The 13,530-nt window shown below is 38.8% G+C and overlaps 1 protein-coding gene across 6 annotated transcripts in view; it reads right to left on the reverse strand.

The window, feature by feature from the left end:
- Positions 1–13,530, reverse strand: part of Fmn1 (formin 1) — a 399,662-nt gene that overhangs the window by 8,622 nt on the left and 377,510 nt on the right. For all 6 annotated transcript variants that reach the window (XR_007343831.1, XM_048793077.1, XM_015480855.2 and 3 more), the window contains one exon: positions 3,410–3,494. Coding sequence is in view for 5 of the 6 variants with exons in the window: in XM_048793077.1 (XP_048649034.1) it covers positions 3,410–3,494 (85 nt within the window). In the remaining variant the exon portion in view is untranslated. The remainder of the gene's footprint in view (positions 1–3,409; positions 3,495–13,530) is intronic.

Consider the following 13,530-nt stretch of genomic DNA (forward strand, 5'->3'; position numbering starts at 1 on the left):
CTAGAATGCTGAGAGAAATTGTACCAGATGCCCTGGGAAAGAGAGGTCTCTATCAAATCCCTCAGTTACCTGCTCCTAACAATCTATCACCATTACTACCTTCAAAACATATCAAAAAAAAAAAAAAAAGGTGTACAACCAGCCCATCAACCAACTCCATCCACCAGAACACTGTCTTTACCAGGCCAGGCTAGTCTGGGCTGTTCTATTCTCTTTTGTGACAAACACCTTAACTCTGTGGTGTTACTCAAGTACTCCCACCTCGTCCTGGGCCCAATGTTGGCATTAGGGAATGCCCAAGAAATAATTTGTGGGGGCTTGAGATATAATAATAACAACAACAACAACAACAACAACAACTGTTTCCAAGTTGGAAGTATCTGCAACTGTGTCGCAGTCCGGCTGCAGCAAAATAACCGGGTGTGTGTGTGTGTGTGTGTGTGTGTGTGTGACAAAGAACTTGTGTAGATTGATACAGCAGGAGTGGGAGCCGTTTATTGCAGGACAGGAGCAGTATTTATACATTCCACACAGCTTATCTAATTAGCATAAACTAGATACATCAGTCAACCAATCAGGAATCTCCACACTTAATGGCTTGCTTTTGTTACTTCTCAAACCACTCCCTCTGGCATTTTGCCAGGCACCATCCAGACTTGTTTACAAACCCTAACATTCCCCTGGCAAAATGCCAGGTGTTATTTTGACTTGTTTATAGACTCTAACACAACTGAGCAACTTGGTAGAACTGAACAGATGCCATCCAAACAGAGGACCACCAGGCTCTGTTTAGCAGAATGGCAGAAGGTCCCAGTTTGCTGTGGATGTTCTGCTCTGTTTTCCCTGCACTTCTTCCCCAGAATGGTCTTCTAAAAGGGATGGGCAGGCACTATTGATGAGATTGTAAATTAATATGACTACTGTGGAAATCAGTATGGAGATACTAGGCATGGAATCACCATGTGACCTAGCTGTACCACATCTTGTATTTATCCAGAAGATTTAGCATCATTGTACTATAGTGATATATGCACAGCCATGTTTACAATTCACAATAGCCAAGAATGGAACGGGCCTAGGTGTTTGTCAACGGATGACTGGATAGAGAAAATGTGGTAAACATGCATAGTAGAATTCTACTAGGTCATAAAGAAGAATGAAATAGTGTCATTTGATATAAAATGGATGGAACTTAAGAGCTTTATGTTAAGTGAAATAAGGCAAACTCAGAAAGTCAAAGATTGTATTATCTCTCATATATGGAAGCTAGAGAGGGAAAAAATGGGGAAAGAGGAAAAGAGGGGCAGGGATGGAACCCATGAAGATAGAAGGGGGACAGTAGAGTAGAGGAAGGGATCAGGAGAGGCAGGAGGGGACAGGGGAGGATGATTAAAATGAACTGGAGAATAAAATCAATCAAATTATGTTGTGTGCATACATGAATATGTCACAATGAATTGCAGTATTATATATAATTATAATGTACCAATAAAATAAATTGAACTAATAGAAACAAAAATAAATAAAAAAGCGGGGGGGGGGAGGGCATGAAAGACCTATGGGAAAATGCACAACATACAGGAAGGAACACAACAGAAATGCGGACCCTTGCTGCTTCTATAATTCTATGGAAGTAAATAAATTAAACATGGTGGGGATGGATCTATCTGCTCCTAAGGGAGTGGAAATAAGCTGGGAAGGAAAAGGGGAAAGAGCATTCCTTTCAAAAGGTCAAGAGGAGCCCTTTGGAAGTGACCCTCAGGTGCCTGTGATCTGGGATGTTACAGTGCATGACTACACTGGGCTGGATACAAACTGAAGTTGATGCAGTTTTACACGTTGCATCCTGAGTCTGGACCTCAACCCTTGCTTGTGAAACTGATTCAGGGATCAGTTTATAAGCTCTTCCCTAATTTCCAACCACCCTCACAAACAAACAGGAGAACAACATAACAACTCTAACAAGCTGAGGATCACAGTTGGGAGCTTGCTCATAAAGAAGGTCCACTTACAAAAGGTGCCACTGTAAACTCAACTTCCCCTTTGTCTACAGGGCTGACTCCATTCTCTCCAACCCTGGGGAACAAATTTGGCTATAAAAGTCAGAATTGAGGCCCCCCAAAAGGGCCAGAGGCTGATGAAAGAGAAAGACAAAAAATCAAAGTTGAGCTCACTGCCTCTGAAAATCACACAGATAAATACAATAAATGCCTCGTGAAATGGGTCTGTACCCTGTGGGGTGTGGTGTGTCTATTCAGAAAGCGGCTATGGCACTAAACCCTGCTCTACCTGACTTCTCCATTTCTCATCCATTTCATGAAACATTCATTTAGCTGCTGATGGGGTTGTTACAAGAGGTACCATGGTCAATAAACAAATTATCCCATTTTAAAACTCTGACCCCACAGGGATCTTTCAAAGGATTTAAAGAAGCTGGCAAATAGCACTTGCTATATGAAAGGACAAAATAAGTGAGATATCAGGCCTCAGAAAATGCAGGGCTTAAAATTCAAAGTGAGGAGAATGACACTCTCACTTACCACTCCTGTTCCCTACTGCAGGATCCACCAAAGGTGCTGGAATTCACAGTAAACAAGAGAAATAGCTAACATTTATCAAGTTCCTATTATGGACAACCTGTCTTTTCCCAGTTTATGCAAAATAATCCTAAACTGAAGTTATTGTTTCTCTCTTTTCACTGAAGAAAGAAGCAAAATCATTTTACTAAGGTTTTACAACTGTTAAGCTGTAGAGCTGGGATGTGAGTGCAGGCAGTCTCCCTGCCAATATCCTGGGTTCCTAACCTTTGTTCTGAGTATTGTTTGAAATGTTTGGGTAGCAATTCAGTGTGATCCCTACTAAAAATTGGACTTTGGGGACAACTTTCTATCAAATGTAGAAAGTCCAAGTAGACCACTGATTTCCAACATGGAGATATCAGGGCACTCATCTGGGGTGCTGGGTTTTGCTATCCATTTGCCAGTGACAGCAGGGAGGCTGTACCTTCCCACATCTCAGCTTCCTCAACCACCAACATGGAATATCCTGCCCCTTTCTTTAATGGGGGAAAGCAATTGATGAGGGTGACTATGCTTGAACATTTCAGGAGAAAAGTACTTTGAGATAATGGGGATTGTGTGGGTAGAGTGTGGAAGGCTGTGAAATGGCAAGTGATGAAATCTGGTTTATCAGAAATGACCTTGTTGAGTTTGCAGGGGGAAAAGGAAGCCACATTTTGTTCCCTCACCCACACATATTCATTTTTACCATGTGCTATTCTGGGATGGGAACTGAGGATCCAGATACTATGCTTCATCCTTGAGTTTTAGCCTTTAAATTCAGACACACTCCTGGGTGCTCCTTAGTTATAGCAAAAAATCGGGAGGTTATGTTGAAAACAGAGTCTCACCAGACTGGCAGTGGGATTGATTTTCTTTGTCTCCACTTTCTTCTCTGATGTCAACTTGCTGACTGATGCTTGAGCCATTTTCAATCTGAAACAGAAATGGGGAGCAGGGAAGGGAGATGAGGAAAAAAAAAAGAAAAAAGAAAAAGGAAGAGGTCAGGTTAAATAGAATTTTAAAGGAATCTGAATGAAACAACCAGTGTTTTGAAAAAACAGTCATGTGTCACTTGACAATGGGGACATGTGCTGAGAGATGCACCGTGAGGTGATTTTTCTACTACAACCCTCCTCACAGAGTGTCTTCCCAGCATCTAGACAATGAAACCCATTTCATGCCCAGGCTGAGAGGCAACAAGAGGATGTGACTTAGTACAGACATCATGGGAAACAGTATGGAGGTTCCTCCAAAAACTAAAATAGAACTACCATATGAGTCAACTATATCACTCCTGGGTATTTATCTGAAAAAGATGACGTCGGCATATAAAACAGATACCTGCATGCCCATGTTCACTGCAAGACTATTCACAAGAGCCAAGATATGGAATCAGTGTCAGTGCCCATTGACAGATTGACAAAGAAAGTATGGTATACATACATAGAGGAGTATTATTCAGACATACAGAAGAATAAAATCATGTCATTTGCAGAAAAAAAGGATGGAGCTGGAGGACATCATGCTAAGTAAAATAAGCCAGACACAGGAAGACAGGTATTGTAATTTTCTCTCATATGTAGAAATTGGAGGGAAGAAAGAAAGACCTGAAAGTAGAAAAGGGAATATTAGGGATGAGGGAGGGGAGGAAGAAAAAGACAGGGTAGAATAAATGTGGGCATGATATATGCATGTATGCAAATGTCACGGTAAAACCCATCAATTTGTACAATTAACACATTAATAATTATAATAAAAGAGATAAGGCCCAGCAAAAATACTAGGCAATAGTAAATCTTCAGCTCCATTATAATTTTATGGGATATGTGGTCTATTATTGACCAAAATATTGTTAGACTGTATAGAAATGGATTTTCAAAGCTTTTCATTATTAAATTCAAGCTGTAATTAGGTGAAAAGGCTTCTTCTCTGCTTTGTCACAACTAAATCTTCCTGGGCTGAGAGGCTCATCACAGCAAACAGGGGGCATCTGTGTTTGTGAACAATGTCGTCATTTCTGGTACGTGGCAGTGTTTGCTTAATTGCCTCAGGTTTGTTACATGCTCAGCAGAGAATACGGAGGCAATTTTGAAGACTGAAATTTTGAGGAAACACTGAGAACTACAAACATCAGAATTCACCAGTTCACATCAATTTTGTGAAAAGACAACCTACAGAATGGAAAACATTGTAAATCATACATCTGGTAGGGACTTGTATCTAGACTAATAGTAAATAGAACATTTACTATTGCCTAGTATTGTGTTTCTGTGTCTGGCTTATTTCACTTAAGAGAACTCTTACAACTAAACACAAAGACAAATTACCCTCTCCTCCCAATGGGCAAAAATAATTTGAACAGACATTTCTTCAAAGATGATATGCAAATAGTCAACAAGCACATGAAAAGAAGCTCAACATTGGTAATCATCAAGCAAACACAAATCAAAACCACAACGAGACACCAATTCACACCCACTAAGATGGCCAGAGTTAAAAATTAAAACAACAGCATGGTGTTGGACACAAGGATCTGCAGAAATTGGAACCCTCAGACACTGCTGATGGGACCGCAGTTTCTCAAGATATTAAACAGAGTAACCATCTGACCCAGCGATTCCACTGCCAAGTACATAATCATAACTAAGAAGATTAAAAACATGCCATATGAAATTTGCACAAAGATGTTCATTTAGTAGCATTAGTCACCCATAGTCAAGTGTAGAAACAATTTGAGTTTCCATCCACTGCTGAATGGATAAACCAAATGTGATATATCCATACAGCGGAATATTACTGGGCCACAAACAGGAATGAAGTGCTGCCACTGACACCTGCTACAACACAGGTGGACCTCAAAAACATTATGCTAAGTGAAAGAAGCCAGTCATGAAAAAATGTTACATGATTCCATTTATGTGAAATGTCCAGGATAGGTAAATCCATACAGATGGAAAGTAGATTAGCAGTGACACGGGCTAGGGGTAGGGGAAAATGGTGAGTAACCACTAATGGGTTAAGAATTTCCTCTTAAATTAGATAGTGGTGATGGTTGTGCATTCTTGTAAATATACTAAAAAAAAAAAAAAACCATGGAATTGTACAGTTTAAGAGGGTGAATTTTATGGTGTGGGAAGTATAGCTCAATAAATTGTGATAAAAACACAACCTGTACACTCAGAAAAATGAGAAATTATACCCCATCTGATTCAAATGTATGATATGTCAAGATCATTGTACTGTCATGTGTAACTAATTAAAACAAATAAAAAAATTCACCAATTTGACAGTGATATTATTTCTTACCCATCAGATCAGCAATTCTAGTAGTCAGACAATATCCACCATCAGGGAGGCTGTGGGAAATTGGAACTGCTACAGTGCACTAGGGAGTGTAAACTGACACAGTGTCTTTGGTCAAGGAAAACTGAAAGCATGCACACTCCGAGCCACCAACTCCTCTCCTACAGAAATGTCCAACCGAAAATGACAGACACAGGGCTGTCACTGTGACAGGATAGGTAACAGGAAGAAACTGAAAACAACTTAGTGATTAGTTCAATAGGCTGATGGATAGGTGATAACAGCAAAGAGTATCTAACATTTATGGAGTACTCAATCTGTGCCAGGTACTGTCCTACCTGCTTTATTTGAATTAAGCCGTTTAATTTTTATGACAATCCTGTGAGACAGAAACGTCATTATGTCAATTTTATAGTCTTAACCACCATTCAATGTGTTTGCATGTTATATTCATTCTATGGAACATACAGCATAATTGTAAGAAGGAATAAACTATTCCTACAAACTGACGACCACAGCTATCAGAAATGCAATGTTGAGGATGAGGACTCTTGCAGTGATATAGGGAAGAGGGCATCTAGCATGATGGTCAAAGGAATTAGTTCTCAGCCCCACCACTTACGAGCTATGTAACCCTATGCAGATGACTAGTCTATGTACCTTGCTTTCCCAATAAAAGGGGGATCAAAACCATAGTGCTGGGCTGGGGTTGTGGCTCAGGAATAGAGCGCTTGCCTGGCACATGCGAGGCCCTGAGTTTGATCCTCAGCAGCACATAAAAATAAATAAACAAAATAAAGATATTGTGCCCAACTACAACTAAAAAAATATTTTAAAAAAGAAATAGATTGATAAATTAAAAAAAAAACATAGTGCTTATCATATAATACCATTAAAAGGACTGAGATAATGCAACTCCAGGCAGAGGGCAACCAATCCATAAATGTTAGCTGCTACTGTTACTGTGCATATAGTATACCACATTGATACATTTTAAAATAGCACTCCACAAAACAATATTGCTCACAGATGCATACCTGTGCATATAGAAATAAAACTTCTACCTTTTTATACACAGGCAAGAATATATACACATATATAAAGGTACTCAGAACAGACTGGAAAGATGCTTATTTCATGATAGAAGTTATTGCTAGAAAGACTGGGGAAGAGAATGGGACTGGAAGTAATAGGTCAAATAGAATTTTATTTTTAATCTATATTTTAATTTTTTGTTCTTTTTAGATGTACATAACAAATTATATTTTGACATATTATACATACACGGAGTACATCTTATTCTAATTAGAATCCTATTCTTGGGTTATATATAATGTGGAGTTTCATTGGTGTATTTATATATGAACACAGGAAAGTTATGCTTGATTCATTCTATTATCTTTCCTATTCCTGTCCCCTTCCTTTCATTCCCTCTCTTTGTCCAATCCACTGAACTTCTATTCTCCCCTCCACCCCAAACACCTTGCTTTGTGTTAGCATCTATATATCAGAGAAAACATTTGACCTTTGTTTTTTGGGGATTGGCTTAATTTACTTAGCATGATAGTAATTTAAACTCTTAAAAAATATGCAACAAGATGTTAATAGTTACAATTCTAGGTAAGGATATGGATATGTTATATCATCCTTTGTATTTTTATTTTTTTAAAATTTCTTCAAAAATATTTGATGTTTTAATGACCCACCATCTCACAAACATTTTTTAAAATTGCATACTTTTTCTTCAAGGTCTCAAATACAAAGCTTTCACTCCATATTAAGTATATACTTCTCAGCATCTACATGTGGCCAAGTGGCTTGGCTCTTGGCTGGTTTTACACAATTTGCTTTTAAACACACACACTTGGCAAACCAATTTCCCTGCATATAAGCAGAAGTTAGTTACAATGAATTCAACATGCTGACTTGTGCATCAGAAAATAAACAAAAACGGAATGAAGATGAGTAATGTTTTCTATAATCTGAGAATACTCATGCTTGTAAAGCTGCCCTGAGAACGGCATTTCTCAATATTGACTTAGGTTTGAGTCTACACCACACTGCCCACTAAGCTTTTCCATTTGCAGCAACAACTGGGACTATGCCCAAACAAGAAAAGAAAGCACTAAATGGATCAAATCCAGGTCAGATGACATTGGAGGCTCTGACCATGAAGAGACTTGCCAACCAAGACAGTTGTGCTGTACATGGAGCCACAGCTGAGCTCTTTCTGGCTTCTCTCCAGTCAGATTGCTTTTCAAAGACAGCACCTCCTAGTGACTCTTTAATCCCAGTTCCAGTGGAATGATTGGGAGTTACTATGTCCCTGTCTGTCTGTCTGTCTCGGGCCTTTAACTAAAAGGAAACTTTTTTGAGTTGCCTTTTGCAGTTCCTTTTCATCTTTGAATCCCAGTCTCTTCTTCCTAGAGATGGTCTTCTGTTGGGCTTCTGTTAAGCATCATGTTCCCAGTTCCAGTGTGTTAATGGCCCTGTGACCACTCTTTCTGACCCGTGTGATGATGGTGGCTGGGGACCTAGAGGCACGGGGAGGGGAGACAACCCACTGTCCTGTCCCTACTGCAAACCTCTTTCTGTTGCTCATGGTTCTTCTGCAGACTACAAGAAGTCATATGTTCTTCAGGCTTCCTAGGACAATTCTGATCTCAGTGATTCTTTCCTATTCTCCTCCAATGTTTTCATTCAATTATGATGTCTCCCTTTCACAGGGTACTCTTTAAAAAGGAAAGCGAGAAAACACAGCTAAGTACCAAGGAGCTTTAGCACCATCTATGCTCAATTCTAATTCTAATCCTGCCAGTTATTAGAAGACTTGGGGCAGGTTAATAAATTTTTTTTGGTTTCAATTCCTGCACTATAAAATGAAAGTTAATATCTATCTCACAATATCATTGAAAGTATTAAATAATGTGTAACATCTAGCATCCTGATAATATATATTGAGTGATCAATAAAGTATAGCCTTTCACCAACAGATAAAAGAGTTCTTTAAGAATGCTTGACAAGCCAGGTAGGGTGGCTCTCACCTGTAATCCCCGTGGCTCAAGACGCTGAGGCGGGAGGATCACAAGTTTGAGAATAACCTCAGCAATATAGTGGGGCCCTAAGCAATTTAGCAAGAACCTGTCTCAAAATTAAAAATAAGAAGGGCTGAAGATCTGGAGATATGGCTCAGTGGTTAACGGTTAAGCACCTTGGATTCAATCCCCAGTACGAAAAAAAAAAAAAAAAAGAATAAAGAATGTATGATCCTGACTACAAACTAAACACATAGCATTGTCTCATAGCGCTGTTTGCTAAGTCCTGTCTTGTAGTAATATTATTTAGCTGTGCCCTGAAAGCAAACCAAATCACCTAATGCTCTTAAGATTTAGAAAGCCCAAGAACTCATCTTAATTTTTCTGATCTACATATAGATATATATCTAGAAGCTAAACCATTGTGCAAGTGACAAAAATTTCTCAGTTTAATAAGAGGACCTGTTTAAAATTCAAAACAAAGGTTATAGCTTCTTCCTCATATTTTTTCTAAATTTCCTGAAGGTAAATATTACAAATAAAATGTTTCAAGAATTATAGAACTTCTGAGTAGAATTTTGTTTTTCTGATAATCAAAATAACACTTGTTCCTTATAGAAAATTTATTTGTGTAGAAATTGAAAATTTTGATTTTATAATGTATGTTTAAAAACAACAAAAAAAAGTAAACAGACTTACTGGATTGTTAATATTTTTCTTAGAATGTATTTGTTATGGTTTAGATATGCGGTGTTCCCTAAGAGCTCATGTGTGAGACAATGCAAGAGTTTTCAGAGGTGAAATGATTTAAGATGTGTAACCTAACTGGTGGATTTGTCCATTCATATGGATTCACTGGGCAATAACCGTACGTAGGAAGGGTAGGGTGTGATTGGAGTAGGTAGGTCACTGGGGGTGTGCCTTTGGGGTTTGTATTTTGTCTCCAGTGAGTGGTGCTCTGCTTCTTTGCTGCCATGTCTTGAGCTGCTTTCCTCCACCATGATGTTCTGCCTCACTTTCGGCCCAGTGATATGAGGTCAGCTGACCATGGACTGAACCTCTGAAAATGTGAGCCAAAATAAACTTCTGCTCCTTGTTCTTATGAGGTCTGTTGGTGATGGCAACAAAATGCTAACTAAAATGGTAGTCAAGACATAACTGAAGCAGTAATAAAAATTATCACATGGAAAGCTCTCAGTGAAACCATAGGATCCATAAGGTTGGAGGAGGTGGCTATCATTTTACTGCCATGTCAGTAGCCCTTGGTAGAGATGACATACACATGTATAGCATAACTGCTAAATAAAAGAAGACCCATAGAATAAAATTATTGAAAAATTCTTTACTTTTCTTAAGAACTGCCTGTGTCTTGAAGACACTAAACTCACAGAGCTTCACAGGCATGCAACCTGTGCAGTTACATGGGGTCCCTTGGTTTGATGCTTTGCTGTCACTGCCTTAAAATTTGCTGTTTTTGAACATGTGACCTCACAATTATGTGGTTACTTCTACCTGAGAGTCACCCAGATATTTATGGTCATTTTTTTAAAGAAAGTTGAACATTTTTCCACATTCTTCCCCCCTGAGGCACATTTGTTACATAAAGAAAGGTAAATTAGTTGGACAGATTTGACACTTGGCTCTTTTCTTTGCATTGTCTTACAAGGTTCATGAATCTTACTTTGCTGTGATAATTTTTAGGTACCTGCCTTTCATGCTAGACTGGAGCTTCTCAAAAGCAGGAGATGAGTCCTTACTGTTTGACACAGAATTTGACATGTAGTAAGTGACCAATAAATATTGAATAAAAAAATCATTACAAATGATTAGTCTCTATAAAATTCAGGTGTGTTAAGGGTCATGGGGAAAAATGAAATCCCTTAAATCTCAAGTGAATATGTCATCACCAATGTTCAAGGCTAATCCTACAAAATACAAACCAACAAATTCTCACTTATATTCTCTGTATGTCCTTAATGTTAGCATCTACATCATGTTTAGAGGGTCAGGCTGCTTTTTTCATCTACTTTTAATCACACTTATGTAATAAGAAACAAATATTATGACAATCTAGCTCTGTCACATGTAAATTGGTTGACAAGACAGAGCATATAGGTGAGTCTTAAAAACTGTTTTGATCCCCCCAGAGATTGCTGGCCAAGCTGTCTGTTCAACCTATCTATATTTTCAAAATGTACTTCAAAAACTGTGGGCAAAGTGTCACATGCCTGCTGAAGGAGCTACTCTGGGGTTGTTATTGTGAATTGCATTAAGTTTCCCTCATTAAGTTCTGGCAATTACGATGGAAAAGACTGCAAGCTGGAGGGTTGCAGTTTGATCAACCTTGAAGGGCTTAAGTAAATTTAAATTCAGTTTTCACCAGTCTTAGGAGGTTTAAATAAATCTGAATTCAGTTGCTATCATTTGTAAATGCAGGAGATTTCACATAAGAATTCAATTTCTGACTTCTAAAACTGGAAGGCAGGCGACATCAATGTGCAGCAACAGTCAAATGAGGTAGGAGCACCATGGGCCGCCCTGGGGCAGCCAGATCAGCAGAGGCCTCTACCAACTTGCCTACAGGGTTGGCTTTCTTAAACCTGGCACTCTTAACTCATTTTTGTTACCTGCCTGACCTCTGTAAGTCTTGAAGTGTCAGGTGACTTGGAGAAAGGCTACTCTGATGACCCAGGAATGAAAGAATGAGAGGCCAGACCACTGAAAGTGTTCTGAAAGGTCTAGTTCCCTCTAATCCATTTTACAGGTGAAGATGGTCTCCATTAGTAATGCTTCCCTCCTCCCACAGTTTCAAAGACTTCCAAACTACTATAGCTGGGGTTAGCAAATATTTTCTATAAAGCGCTTTGTGGGCCATACAGTCTCTGCTGCAACTCCTCGATTCTGTTATTGTAGTGTGAAAACAGCCACAGAAAAATACATGATGACCAGGCAACACTGTGTTCCAAAAAACTTTATTGACATTACTGATAGTGGTTAGATTGGGTCCATAGGCTGTAGGTTGCCAATCCCTGGATTAGAGTATAAGATGCAAATTCTTTAGCCTGGCAATCAAACTTGCCCCTGTTCTGTGTTTGCCTATCTTAACTTTTCAGACCCAGATCTGTTTCCACATGAATACTATGCCAGTTTAGTTAGCAGAGTGTCCTTGGATAAATCACTTAATTCCTTTGGCCTCTATTTCTTCATCTGTTAAAAGTAGGAATAATACCACACCTAAATAACATAGCTGATGTAAATATTGAAGAAAATATTACATGTGATTACTTATCATGTATCCATTGCTTCACTTCACTCCATGTGCTTTATAGTCCAGCCAAACCATTATCTTTGTACATGGCTTTTCTCACCCCTACATCTTGTTTTCACTGTTCCCTCCATGATTGCCTTACTCATTTCCATGTGTTCAAATTCTTCCCATTCTTCTATCCCCAGCTTAAGGGCCAAAGTCATGAAAGCTTCCTTCATCTCTCTTAGTCAGAAGTAATTGCTCTTTTCTCGAGTGAAAAAGCACTTTGTGACTCTCTAAAGGCACTTAGAGCTTTTCATCTTAGAACTGGGTATCTGATTTCCCTTAAACCATTGGAAACACTTGAAGACAAGGACCAGGCTTTAGGCATATCTGGGACCCTCCCTGTTTCTACATCTATCACTGTGCCCTGTAGAAGTCAGTTCTTAGCAAATACCTGACTAATGAATGACCTGCATCAATAACTTTTTCCTCATGGTCAACAGTTTAAGTGTTTAGTAAATACTCACTTGTAAAATGATTCCTTTTTGCATTTATCTTTTGGGAAAAACCCATAAAAACACTTAAGAACCTAGTTCCAGTTATCGATGAGCTGATTGAGTACTAAATGAGGCAAGAGAAAGGGTGCTAAAGGCCACCCAAAATGAACTAAAAATTTATACATGTCAACCTATATATACATTCCAGAATTTCTAAAGGTATCCACATGACTTTGCCCACAGGAGACTGAGATTTACAGAAGTTATATAACTTTGTTCCACATCTGGAATTAGCTTCTCACTTAAGAGGTAAGAACATCTTTTGCATCTAATCAAAGAAAATCTGCTGGTTAGACAATTTCCGGGTACATGTATGCTCAACCTCCTCTTTAGCTCAATGGTTTATGGACTTGTTTTTGTTTCTGGCTCAGCTGTTGTTCCTATTTTTATTTCTGATTTAAATATTTATTCTAGAATATCACACATAGTTGCTCATGGATACTAATAGGCAAGTACTTAGACTTGATGTTAAAGGCCAATTGGGGAGGCCGGGCACGGTTGTGCATGTCTTTGATCCCAGTGGCTTGGGAGGCAGGAGGATGGTGAGTTCAAAGCCAGCCTCAGAAATGGTGATGCGCTAAGCAACTCAGTGAGACTTTGCCTCTAAACAAAATGCAAAATAGTGTTGGGGATATGGCTAGTCAAATGTCCCTGAGTTCAATCCCTGGTACCCCCGACCTAAGAAAAAGGTCATATGGCAAGCTCTCTCCTCCAAAAAAAAAAAAAAAATCTGAAATATAGGGGGGAAACCCATATGAACATGCTAAAGAAAGAATATACCTATCCTCAATTCATAAATGGCTTAGTGAAAGTTTTGAAAATCC

This window comes from Marmota marmota, unplaced genomic scaffold (genome assembly GCF_001458135.2).
Source record: "Marmota marmota marmota unplaced genomic scaffold, marMar, whole genome shotgun sequence".
NCBI lineage: Eukaryota > Metazoa > Chordata > Mammalia > Rodentia > Sciuridae > Marmota > Marmota marmota.